The sequence below is a fragment of the Aquarana catesbeiana genome, linkage group LG02, assembly GCF_042186555.1.
Source record: "Aquarana catesbeiana isolate 2022-GZ linkage group LG02, ASM4218655v1, whole genome shotgun sequence".
Taxonomy (NCBI): domain Eukaryota; kingdom Metazoa; phylum Chordata; class Amphibia; order Anura; family Ranidae; genus Aquarana; species Aquarana catesbeiana.
In genome coordinates this window covers 92,893,194-92,906,268 of record NC_133325.1, presented here as the reverse complement: position 1 = coordinate 92,906,268, position 13,075 = coordinate 92,893,194, and the positions used below count along the sequence as shown (strand labels likewise).

At 42.1% G+C, this 13,075-nt stretch overlaps 1 protein-coding gene across 10 annotated transcripts in view; it reads left to right on the top strand.

Annotated features, from left to right (window-relative positions):
* The window catches only part of LOC141127056 (uncharacterized), a 227,721-nt gene that overhangs the window by 192,767 nt on the left and 21,879 nt on the right, over nucleotides 1-13,075 (top strand). For 8 of the 10 annotated variants that reach the window (XM_073613200.1, XM_073613202.1, XM_073613199.1 and 5 more), the window contains 5 exons: nucleotides 4,232-4,306; nucleotides 4,534-4,626; nucleotides 5,694-5,798; nucleotides 10,982-11,038; nucleotides 12,813-12,862. In XM_073613200.1, the coding sequence (XP_073469301.1) occupies nucleotides 4,232-4,306; nucleotides 4,534-4,626; nucleotides 5,694-5,798; nucleotides 10,982-11,038; nucleotides 12,813-12,862 (380 nt within the window). The remainder of the gene's footprint in view (nucleotides 1-4,231; nucleotides 4,307-4,533; nucleotides 4,627-5,693; nucleotides 5,799-10,981; nucleotides 11,039-12,812; nucleotides 12,863-13,075) is intronic. The other 2 variants (XM_073613201.1, XM_073613203.1) reach the window with 2 other exon arrangements.

The following is a 13,075-nucleotide window of genomic DNA, read 5'->3' as shown; positions in this document are numbered from 1 at the left end:
TGCACAAGAACTCTGGAATGGAGAAAACAAGAAAGAACAGCGCCCTCTAAGTGCAGTATACAGGCTGGTTTAATCAATGAAATGGTTAAAAACACTAACAAAAGTGAAGGCACAAGGCCAGGTGAGAGTGGAGGAGGTCCGGTAAGATGTGGCGGTGGCTGTGTCTCCTGGATCCGATCCTATGCCGGTCACACTGCTGGTTCACTGTGCTGTCCGGTGGATAGGAGAGGGGATCGATGGTTGACACTGCTCGCTGTGGCGGACGTCACTTCCGGGTGGGGTCGGCGGGAGGTGCTCGCGTTTGGGACATGCGTGTCCCTTCCTCAGGCTTGAATAGCGGCTATCTTTAGTGGGGGCATGATATACCCGCACAACACACAGTCACATGATGTGTTACCATGGAAACATTATACACAATATTACACATAAGGGGAGGTGGATGAAAGGGGAGTGGGAGGGAGTGAAAAGCTACTACAAGCGACCTAATTGGTGTGTGTGTGGCAGTGGATTGAAGATGTATATGCAGCAGTACAGTGTAATCTTACAGATTACATTACTGTATGAAATTATTTCACATCCCCTCGTCCCCAGTGCTTTGTCCAATGCCCTGCATGCAGTTTTATATTATATATACGGTTCTTTCTGCAACTTGAGATTGTCCATAGCAACCAAAAAGTGTCCCTTTACATCAAAAGTGGTTTTAGACCAGCTAGAAAACAGGGATAGTAAATTAGAACACTTGCAGAATTGCACAATAGTGAATCTTGGGGAAATTAATTTTATTATTATTATATTATTATTTTTTATTTATATTTATAATTATTTATTATATTATAATTTATGATTTTGTGTTTCAAACTTCACCATACCAGGGATGTCTACTAGACTCTTGGTGGACAGATTTAAGTGTGTTATTGCTAAGAATTACAGGCCTACAATATAAAACGCCAAATTTCTATGCAAAATAATTGTACCGCTTTGAGACGCAAAAATCTGACATAATTATACCGTCAGGAGGTAAAAAAAAAAAATGTGTAAAAGAAATTGAGGTATTACCTTTGACATTCAGTCGTCTGTTTGTCTTATCCTGCCTAGGAATAAAAATATACCCTAATATCATAACTGCCCTAAGGCAGCTCCAAATGGCATTAGAATAAGGATGTTGGACTTACTGCATCTGCAACCAAAGTTGTAGGCCTAGACTGTGACTCTATGTTAAATGTTTCATTATAATGAACTTACATTTTACCATAAAACTAAACTAAAACATACCACCTGTACTTTAACATCAACATTATTTGAATTATTTTGCAAAACCAGGGATTCTGCAAGAGATTGTATTTCAATAATATACAATATTTTAACTAAACCAAGTCATAAACTCCCATATATTAAACAATGGGAACAAGACTTGAATATAGACTTAAGCCCCGTACATATGGGCCAAATATTGGGCAGAACCGGCCGGCTTAATAGAAACTGGGCCAACATTCGGCCCGTGTGTATAACAGCCCGTCTGACAGAAGTTGGTCGATTGTCCGGGGACATGAAGGGACATGACCGAAAAAGGTCTGCTGATCGGCAATGGCTGAGAGGACTGGTCGGTGTGTTCTTGGGGAGGTGGCAGTAACCCTGTCAGAACACAATAGCTCAGCGGGGGGAGATCTCTGTGCTAACCCTGGGCTGAACAAAAAAAAACCTGCTAGTTTATACCAGGCTTGGTCTAGATCTATCAAAGTGGCAAGAAATAGCCCATCATTTATCTATGATATCTACAACCCTTGTGGAATCTAATTTAAAAAAGCTACTAAGATGCTACACGGTCCCCAGCAGAGCAGCTAAAATGTGACCACAAATGTCATCTCAATGTTTTAGAAACTGTGGCCAAGTGGGTTCCATGCTACACATAAGGTGGTGATGCCCTAAAATAAGTAGATTCTGGGTCAGTATCTTCAAATGAATAAATTCTGTCACCATGGTGAATATCTCTAGGCCACTAGAAGAAGCACTGTTTCAGAAAACTGTCAATGGACTTCCTCAACCTCTAAAAGGGATTAGTGTCATATATAATTCTAACTGCTAGAATTGTGATTGCAAGATTGTGTCTACTGACCATGTCAAACACAAATTAAACTGAATTATGATTAGGGCTGCAACTAACGATTATTTTCATAATCGATTAATCGGCCGATTATTTTTTCAATTAATCGATTAATCGGATAAAATCATAAAAAAAATCGTAATGTGCCATTTTTTTCTATTCCTCCCGGGGACACCAATGACGGGGCGCTATTCCTCCCGGGGACACCAATGACGGGGCGCTATTCCTCCCGGGGACACCAATGATGGGGTGCTATTCCTCCCGGGGTCACCAATGACGGGGTGCTATTCCTCCCGGGGTCACCAATGACGGGGCGCTATTCCTCCCGGGGTCACCAATGACGGGGCGCTATTCCTCCCGGGGTCACCAATGACGGGGCGCTATTCCTCCCGGGGTCACCAATGACGGGGCGCTATTCCTCCCGGGGTCACCAATGACGGGGCGCTATTCCTCCCGGGGTCACCAATGACAGGGCGCTATTCCTCCCGGGGACACCAATGACGGGGCGCTATTCCTCCAGGGGTCACCAATGACGGGGCGCTATTCCTCCCGGGGTCACCAATGACGGGGCACTATTCCTCCCAGGAACACCAATGATGGGGCACTATCCCCCCACCCCTCCCAGGAACACCAATGGGGCACTACCCCCCCTCCCAGGAACACCAATGGGGCACTATGTCTATTCTCCTCCCACCCAGGAAAACCAATGATGGGGAACTACTACTCCAGGCACCCCCCTCCCAGGAACACCAATGGGGCACTATTCCCCCCCCCCAGGAACACCAATGGGGCACTATTCCCCCCCCCTCCCAGGAACACCAATGGGGCACTATTCCCCCCCCCAGGAACACCAATGGGGCACTATTCCCCCCCCCTCCCAGGAACACCAATGGGGCACTATTCCCCCCCCTCCCAGGAACACCAATGGGGAACTATGTCTATTCCCCTCCCTCCCAGGAACACCAATGATGGGGCATTCCCCCCCCCTCCCTCCCCAGTAATACTGTTAGGATGGTGCCCGGTCATAAAAATGTGCTGTTTTTACTGTGTTATTAGCTGCTACCTTTCACTATGAATGAGCAGCTCGGCTCTCCTCGCTTCTTGCCCTCGCCTCTCTGTTCCCTCGAGGCAGCGGGCAGGGCTGAGATCAGTGGGGATGACGTTTGCAAAGAGGAGGAGGGGGAGAGGTGTGCCGCGGACGTGCCTGGTCACAAACGGCGGCGCCGAGGACACAGGAGGGAGGATTTTTTCTCTGTTCCCTCGAGGCAGCGGGCGGGGCTGAGAAGATCAGGGGGGGTGACGTCAGCAAGGAGGAGGAGAGGCGCGCCGTGGACGTGCGGCGGCGCAGACGTGCCTGGTCACAAATGGCGGCGCCGAGGACACAGGGAGGGAGGATTTAAAACGGACGGACAGACAGAAGGAAGGTGCGGACCAACTAATCGATAATGAAAATCGTTGACAACGATTTTCATTATTGATTATTATCGATAATATCGATTAATCGTTTCAGCCCTAATTATGATTAATGATAAACTCACATGTATACTCAATAACACCCAAATCAAGTTTGTGAAAAAGTGGGACCCATGGACATGATATCTTTTCGTTGACTCGTGATACCCCAGAGATACCAATCCTCCCCTCCATCAGCTATACTTTTTTTTTTCTTCTTTTTTCCTAATCATTTCCTGTCTTTTCCTCCTATTTTTCTCACAAATATCAAAATACCGTAAGTTATTTGGTACTGTCCCATCTTCTCATTTGTAATATGGAATAAGATGGTGCACCTATAAAAGGGATTTAAACTATACATTTTTGTAAGTTAATGCAACAATGACCTTTTTCAGATAACATAATACTTTATATTGTATGATGATATTATTTGTGCCTGTATCAAAAGAAAATTACTTATGGCCACTACTGAACTGTACAACATGGAAGAAAATGTGACCAAATTCTTAATGTATGTTCTCTTTTGTATGTGAAAACGCTAATAAACATATTAAAATATAAAAATGTAAACTTCGATATAACTAAATAAGAAGACATAACAAAAAGAATTTTGTGTCCAAAGGTATTTACTTTAGCTCCATTTGATGTTTAATATGTTTATGATAATAATTGATACAGGGCAGACAGTGGATGAGCCAGCTTCTCCTGGTGACCTCCCAGAAGATGGTCACATGCTTGTGGAGGAGATAGCAGGTAAATACATTGTACCCCTTTCTGGTGAGCTCAGATTTTTTTGGTTGCACATAAAATGTGTTGCTTTGGCTTGAATAATTATTATTATTATTAGTATATACAGTACACATATATCTTTTTGATAAGAAAATAATGGTGGTGGCAAGTAGGGAGGCTTAACAGATGGAATTTTGTGTTGAAAAGTATTTCCATCAGCTCCATTTAATGCCTTTTTATGGTTAAAATAGACACAGAGCAGACACTGGATGATTCAGCTTCTCCTGGTAACCCCCCAGAAGATGGATGTGTGCATGACGGTGAAGACACTGTACTCCTTTCTGGTAAGTTTTTTAGCTGCACATAAATGTGTTGCTTTGGCTTTCCCAAGTGTTAATAAACATGTATAAACATTTATATCTTTGTAATAAGAAATTAATTGTGGCATCAAGTAAGAAGGCTTAACAAACGGAATTTTGTGTTGAAAAGTATTTAATTAGCTTCTTTTAACACTAATGCCCCGTACACACGGTCGGACTTTGTTCGGACATTCCGACAACAAAGTCCTAGGATTTTTTCGACGAATGTTGGCTCAAACTTGTCTTGCATACACACGGTCACACAAAGTTTTCGGAAAATCCGATCGTTCTAACGCGGTGACGTAAAACACGTACGTCGGGACTATAAACGGGGCAGTGGCCAATAGCTTTCATCTCTTTATTTATTCTGAGCATGCGTGGCACTTTGTCTGTCGCATTTGTGTACACACGATCGGAATTTTCGACAACAGATTTTGTTGTCGGAAAATTTTATATCCTGCTCTCAAACTTTGTGTGTCGGAAAATCCGATGGAAAATGTGTGATGGAGCCTACACACGGTCGGAATTTCCGACAACAAGGTCCTATCACACATTTTCCGTCGGAAAATCCGACCGTGTGTACGGGGCAGTAGGCTGCTTTCACACTGGGGCGGTGGGGCGTCGGCGGTAAAACAGCGCTATTTTTAGCGCTGCTTTATCGTCGTGTTTGCTGCGGTATTCGGCCACTAGCAGTGTGGTTTTAACCCCCGCTGGTGGCCAAAAAAGGGTTAAAAACGCTCGCATAGCGCAGCTATAGCCACGGTATTGCCGCGGTATAGCCGCGCTGCCCCATTGATTTCATGGGCGCAGGAACGGTTTAAGAGCGGTGAATACACCGCTCCTTCACTGCTCCAAAGATGCGGCTTGCAGGAGCTTTTTTCTTCTCCTGCCAGCGCACCGCTTCAGTGTGAAAGCCGTCGGGCTTTCACACTGAACAAACAGTAGAGGCTGTTTTGGGTCGGTTTGCAGGCGGTATTTTTAGCGAAATAACGCCTGCAAACCGCCCCAGTGTGAAAGGGCTCTTAATATTTTTATGGTAATAATGGATTCAGGGCAGACATCGGACAAGCCAGATTCTCCTGGTGACCTTGAGGAATATGGATCCATGCTTGTGGAGGAGATAACACACACAGATGAAGACACTGTACTCCTTTATGGTGAGTTCAGATTTTCCTTCTGCCCATAAAATGTGTTGCTTTGGCCATGCCAAGTGTTAATATACACGTATACATATATATCTTTTTATTATGAAAAGAATAATGGAAACAAGTAAAATAGTATGTATTTACAAACTACGCATTGATTACTCAGAAAACAAGTGTACAGAACAATACATGCATAAATGGGCATGAGTGGAGGATGGCCAGGGCAAAGGATTGGACAAGAGTATTGCAAACTGACAGCCTCACATACAGTGCCTTGAAAAAGTATTCATACCCCTTGACATTTTCCACATTTTGTCGTTACAACCAAAAACGTAAATGTATTTTATTGGGATTTTATGTGATAGACCAATACAAAGTGGCACATAATTGTAAAGTGGAAGGAAAATGATAAATGTTTTTCAAAATGTTTTACAAATAAATATCTGAAAAGTGTGGTGTGCATTTGTACTCCCCTGCGTCAATACTTTGTAGAACCACCTTTCGCTGCTTTTACAGCTGCAAGTCTTTTTGGGGATGTCTCTACCAGCTTTGCACATCTAGAGATGTTTGACTATTCTTCTTTGCATAATAGCTCAAGCTCTGTCAGATTGAATGGAGACCATCTAAACAGTAATTTTAAAGTTTTGCCACAGATTCTCATTTGGATTTAGGTCTGGACTTTGACTGGGCCATTCTAACACATGTATATTTTCTTTTATCTAAACCATTCCATTGTAGCTCTGGCTGTATGTTTAGGGTCATTGTCCTGCTGGAAGGCAAACCTCTGCTCCAGTCTCAGGTCTTTTACTGACTCTTAACAGGTTTTCATTTAAGATTGCCTTGTATTTGGTTCCATCCATCTTCCCATCAACTCTGACCAGTTTCCCTGTTTCTGTTGAAGAAAAGCATCTTCATAACATGATGCTACCACCACCAGGTTTCACAGTGGGGATGGTGTGTTTAGAGTGATGTGCATCGTTAGTTTTCTGCCACACATAACGTTTTGTTTTTAGGCCAAAAAGTTAAATTTTGGTCGCATCTTGTCAAGGCTGGGCCCAGCCCTTCCTTCTCTGAGCTGGCCGCTCAGCTGTCAGCTAATTGCCAGCTCCTATCTCTTCACAGTGACTCACCTGTTGATTAACCTGCTTGTCGGTCCTGCCTACTTAAGCCGTCCAGTCCAGATGATCTCTGCCTTCGCCTTGGTCTCATCTCTAGAGACGTGTTCCTGTGTTCCTGTTAAAGACTTGCTTGTCTGACATTCCTTCTGACTCCCTGATGTTTTGCCTTGTCTGACTATGCGTTCCGGTTCCTGAACTTTGGCTATGTTTTGACTACGTTTACTGTGTATACCGTTTTTTTATTATTATTAAACAAGTGTGATTTAACTGTACTTCTGTCTCAGTCTGATTCATGGTTTCTGACACATCTGACCAGAGCACCTTCTTACACATGTTTGCTGTGTCACCAACATGGCTTCTCGCAAACTGCAAATGAGACTTCCTATGGCTTTTTTTCACTAATGGCTTTCTTCTTGCTAATCTTCCATAAAGGCAATATTTGTGGAGTGCACAACTAATAGTTGTCCTGTGGACGGATTCTCCCATCTGAGCTGTGGAACTCTGCAGCTCCTCCAGAGTTACCATGGGCCACTTGGCTGGTTCTCTGATTAATGCTCTCCTTGTTCGGCCTATTAGTTTACTTGGACAGGCATGTCTTGATAGGTTTGCAGTTGTGCCATACTCTTTCGATTTTCGAAAGATGGATTGAACAGTGCTCCATGAGATGTTCAAAACTTGGGATATTTTTTTTATAACCTAACCCTACTTTAAACTTCTTCACAACTTTATCTCTGACCTGTCTGGTGTGTTCCTTGGCCTTCATGATGCTGTTTGCTCACTAAGACTCCTTTCACACTGGGGCATTTTTCAGGCGTTTTTCAGGCACTTTAGCGTTAAAAAAAGCGCCTGTAAAGCGCCTGAAAGAAGCCTCATCTGCAATCCCAATGTGAAAGCACGAGTGCTTTCACACCGAGACCCCTTTCACACTGGGGCGTTTTTCAGGCGCTTTAGCGTTAAAAAAAAAGCGCCTGAAAGAAGCCTCATCTGCAATCCCAATGTGAAAGCCCGAGTGCTTTCACACTGGGGCGCTGCGCTGGCAGGGCGTCAAAAAAAGTCCTGCAAGCAGCTTCTTTGCAGCGCTTTCCTGTTTTTGCCAGCGGGCTGGGTGTGCCGATGGCCCGAGCCCTTTTACACTGCCAGCGCCCAAAATACGCCTGCAAAACGCCCCAGTGTGAAAAGGGTCTCAAGCGGCGCTTTACCAGCGTTTTTCGGGCGCTGGCAGCGTGAAAGGGCTTGGGTTTTCACATTGGGATTGCAGATGAGGCTTCTTTCAGGCACTTTACAGGCGCTTTTTTTAACGCTAAAGCGCCTGAAAAACACCCCAGTGTGAAAGGGATCTTAGGTTCTCTAACAACCCTCTGAAGGCTTCACAGAACAGCTGTATATTTATATTGAGATTAAATTACACAGAGGTGGACAATTGGAAGGCAATTGGTTCCACTAGATTTTAGTTAGAGGTATCGGAGTAAAGGGGGCAGAATACAAATGTACGCCACACTTTTCAGATATTTATTTGTAAAAAAATGTGAAGACTATTTATCATTTTCCTTCCACTTGAAAATTTTGTACCACTTTGTGTTGGTCTATCACATAAAATCCCAATAAAATACATTTACGTTTTTGGTTGTAACACGACAAATTGTGGAAAATGTCAAGGGGTGTGAATACTTTTTCAAGGCACTAGATATAAGGAAAGAAGCTTTTTACTTGTATTGATATATCATTAGATATATCATTATAAAAAGCCACACTGCAATTGAATTCATACAAAGTCATGCCTGGTAGGTAAACCTGCTCGGGTAGCCTAAACCCATGCATGCATAGCAAACGGGCAGCTTTGTATTACATGGTGGCATGTACTTCTGGGGTTCCAAGTCAACTGTTTTTTGTTTTTCATAATGGTCTCTAATGTTTACAATATTGGTTTAAGCCACATGAACATACAGAGGTATAAAAAAAATGATCTCTTCTGAAAGCAATATACAAATAATTATTTTTCTATATGTAACGTTTCATATAAATGCTGAAAGGTCTGTGAAATATAATTCTTGGGCAGTTTAGGCTAGCATATTGAAAAGTTGACTGTTTAACGTGTAACTCCACTTTTGTTGAGAAAAAAACATTCCCCCCTGGCTGATCTATGTACATTGCAAGGATTATAACAACCTTTGTTGCAGATTCCTACCTTTTGTTATTCTGTAGAAATCCATGTGTGTTTCTCTGTGTCTCTGTTCTGAGTGGGTCTATTGGGAGTGGTTTTATAATTAACTGTCAGGTGTGGAGCTGCTGGGCATTAATAAGGAAATCTGCTGGGCCTGCATCCCTTTAGGCTGGATTCACAGCAGTCCGGTGCGAATTCCAGCTCCGTTCTCTGTGCAAAGAGAAAAGCAGCTGTTTAGCGCTTCCTCTCCATTTGTAGCTGCGGATCAGCTGAGCAGGGAGAGGGGGAGGTGTAGTGAGGAGGGGGAGAGAATGCCTGCTCACAACGGAACGCATCTGCAAATCAGATGCCTTCCCATAGAAGAATATGTGCCTGCAATTCACACCACACTGCCTAGAAAACGCACACGTTTTTTGGGCAATGCGGAGTGAAAATGCAACTCACATATGTCAACCAGACTGATTGAAAGTAATAGATTTTAAAAGGTTCTGCAAATTGGATGCGGTGTAAGCTGCATCCAATTCGCATAGGTGTGAACCCAGCCTTAGATGGGTTCCTATTGAAAGTATCTCTCCAAAAATTACATTTTTGTTGCAGGGGATGCCTGAAATCTGATTTGTATGTTAGGCAGAATTCTGGGAAAATTGGTGAGCCAATCACACAAACAGGAAATTATGTTTCTAGGGAGTGATCAGTACACATTCTGTGTACAGAACAACTCCAGGTAGCCATATTCTCAGAAAATTAAATCGGCTACACTTTAAAAAGGAAAGGTAGTTTTTAATAACATTCAATTACAATATGATTAGTGTCACAATTATATGTGCTATATTCTTTTTTCTTTATTTGCTTTTTTTTTTTCCCCCACGAAAGTGGAGTTACCCTTTAAATATTAAAAGATGTTTCTGTGAAACCTATAAAAAGTTTTGGAAAGAAAAATTCGAATTGTTGAATTTTTTATCTGGAAAATACACATTCACCTGCACATACGCTATATCACAACAGACAGGTGCTGGAGTGCTACAGTGAGCAATTTTATATAACAAATCTACGCTCTTCATTAATACATACATGCGCACTCTAGAAAGTTGTTTTCTACATTCCATGCATTGTTGCTTGTGTCATTTGTGCATCTGTGAGGTTTTGCATTGTATTTCTGGATGCACAAATCTTTTACTAAAACTATGCCCAATAAGTATCTCTGTGGGTATAGATAAAATAATGATTGGATGAGCAGAGAACAAGCTGGCAGACATAAACCTAAGTTGGAGAGTTGTGATTCTGTTTGGTGGAAAACATCTTCTAAAACTAAGGGAAGCCAAGACTATTAACGGGCATGTGTTCTGGATACTTAAATCATAAGAATTACTAGGGCTGTACTAAAAGTAAAGCAACAGTTGGCATAACATTTTCAATAAACTTGCATAGGTTATTCAGATTTCACATGTTTCATTGCAGGTAAATAATGGATTCCAAGCAGAAGCAATGTGCCTTCATTGCCATCAGTGAAGGAGGGGTGCTCGATGTCCAACATCCACAAAAGGCTACAGAATGTTTATAGACATGACACTATTGATAAGAGCAATGTGTATGGATGGATAAAGAAGTTTAATGGTGTCATCATTGTAAACATTCTGTTGCCTACTGTGGATGTCAAGCAACCTGCACCCCTCCTTTGTCAAGAACTCAATGACAGCACATTGCTTCTGCTTGGAATCCATTATGTACCTGCAGTGAAAAAGAAGGGTAACCATAGAAGAAGAGAAACTCTACCAACACATGAAACTTGAATAGCCTATGAAAGTTAATAAAAAAAGCTATGCCCACTTTTGCATTACCTTTTGTATAGTCCTTGTACGGTTTCAATGTTTTATGATGCATGTAACCCCACAATAAAGATTTTTTTGTATCTCCAGATAGAACAAATCTTGCTGTACTGACCGCAAAGTCTTCACAAACAGAAACCAGCTCTGGTATGCATTTAAAATAAATTCCCTCTAGGTAAACCAGAAAACAGTGCCTATTTGGGCACAGAAAGGGCTATGAGGTTGAATGTTCAGGGTTACTGAGTTGAAGGGGGAGCACTAGACGGTGAGCACAGTTTACCAGGTGGAGCATTGTACAGAAATTACAGCATATTATAGAGATAGAAATAGTAGCAGTTTTAAAGATACTTTGGGATACGCAGTAAAGGTTTCCACAAACATGACATGATCATCACCACCCTTAATTTCATGTCTGCAAACAGCTTTAGAGGTATAGCCTGGTCAGTGTGGTGTGTTTCCTGTGGTTGCATCAATGTTGTGACGTCACGTGACACCATTCATGCATGCCCCGTTCTGTTGGGATAGCCGGCTGAAACTGGGAGATAGGATTAGCGGACCAGACGTATGGAATAGCCGCACCACATACCGGTAGTGGGGGCTCGGCTCTGCTCTGCTGAGCACTGTTCTACTTCCATCGGACACAAGGAGGTACATAAGGAAGAAAACCTAACTGGATTTGCCCGGATCGGTCACCAATGGCTTCTTTTCCCTCATGGACTTCATGGGAACGGTAATGTACCCTTTACAGGCACGGTACATTGATGCAACCATAGGAAACACGCCACACTGACTCGGCTATACCTACTATATAGCCCCATGTACCTTTGCAGTAGCAACTATGAACAATTGTCCTACATCACTTTGCTGACACTTGCTGACCCATTGCGGTTTCAACTATAGTATTTATTCATGTGGATTGTCTTCCAAGAGGAACTTTATTTGATTGTTTACCAATACAGTCATAAAGTATACCATACTTGAATAACAGGATCTTAATCATTATGGTGAGCTGTGGATAGAGTATAGAGACTTCTTCATGCATCAGTGCCTACAGCATATAGGACTGACTAGTTCACTTGCCATACTCAGAGCTTGACCATCCTTGCTTTCAATCCATCTAATTTAAGCACACCAGTCCCAGTGCCTAAGATCCATCCAGCCGGCTTCCCTCTACTTTTCCCATTTTTTCCTTTCCCTTTCCCCCCTCCCCATCCCTGGGGCCACACACGGAAGGTATGCCCTATTATCTGAGATTTAATTAATCCATAATGTTAATTACACAACGTTATTACGCCGGGCTTACCTCCCGTTTGTTGTTACATGGTGTCAGGACGCATCTATATGTTTTATGTTATATGTCATGTTTATGTCTAATGTTATTTGGTAATTAACACATGTGTCACCTTATGTTGCAGTGACAGCCTTTGTTTATGTGAAGTTGTCATTATTTTTGGCTGATACTCTAATTTTAGCCTGTTTTGTTACAATAAATTAATGTTTTAAGAAATACTCTACTATGAGCCATCTGTTACCGTAGTAACCCTTTCTGATTCTCTATACCAGGTTTTGCAGTGTCTATATGGTTTTGGTTACGGTAACTACACCCTACACAATGAGTGATCTTTGTGAGACCATTTTTGAGTGAATTATTTCCAATACACTCGTCACCCCCCTCTTTGTTTATTTGTCAAAGATACACACAAGCCTGGTTTCCCAGACTACACCAAAACCTGGTGTCTCTGGGGAATAGTACACCAGCATTTAAGGTTGCTGAAAATTCTGCCAATAAATTTAACAATAATAGAAATAAGGTAAGATATCTGGAGAATGAGAGGAGCTGCATTTAGTGTCTATATAACAGGATATGTGCAAATTAAAACACGTTTAATCCCCTGATATGGTTTTATTGAATGATTTACAGGATATCCTGCAAATGTTGACAAGCTGATGAATCTAGGCATTGACCAAAAAGTAAGAATTTCCTGACTGTAATTACCTTTTTATGCCCAGTAAACATTGGTATTTGATTATATCAATGTATTCAACTAAATTCAGCTATATTTTGTGTGTGTGTTTGTGTCGGTGTCCTGCAAGTGATATGCACTTGGTGTTTTACTTGAGTTCCTTGTTCTGCTATATTATTATGATGTTGTACACAGATTTCTGATTATTATTATTTTATTA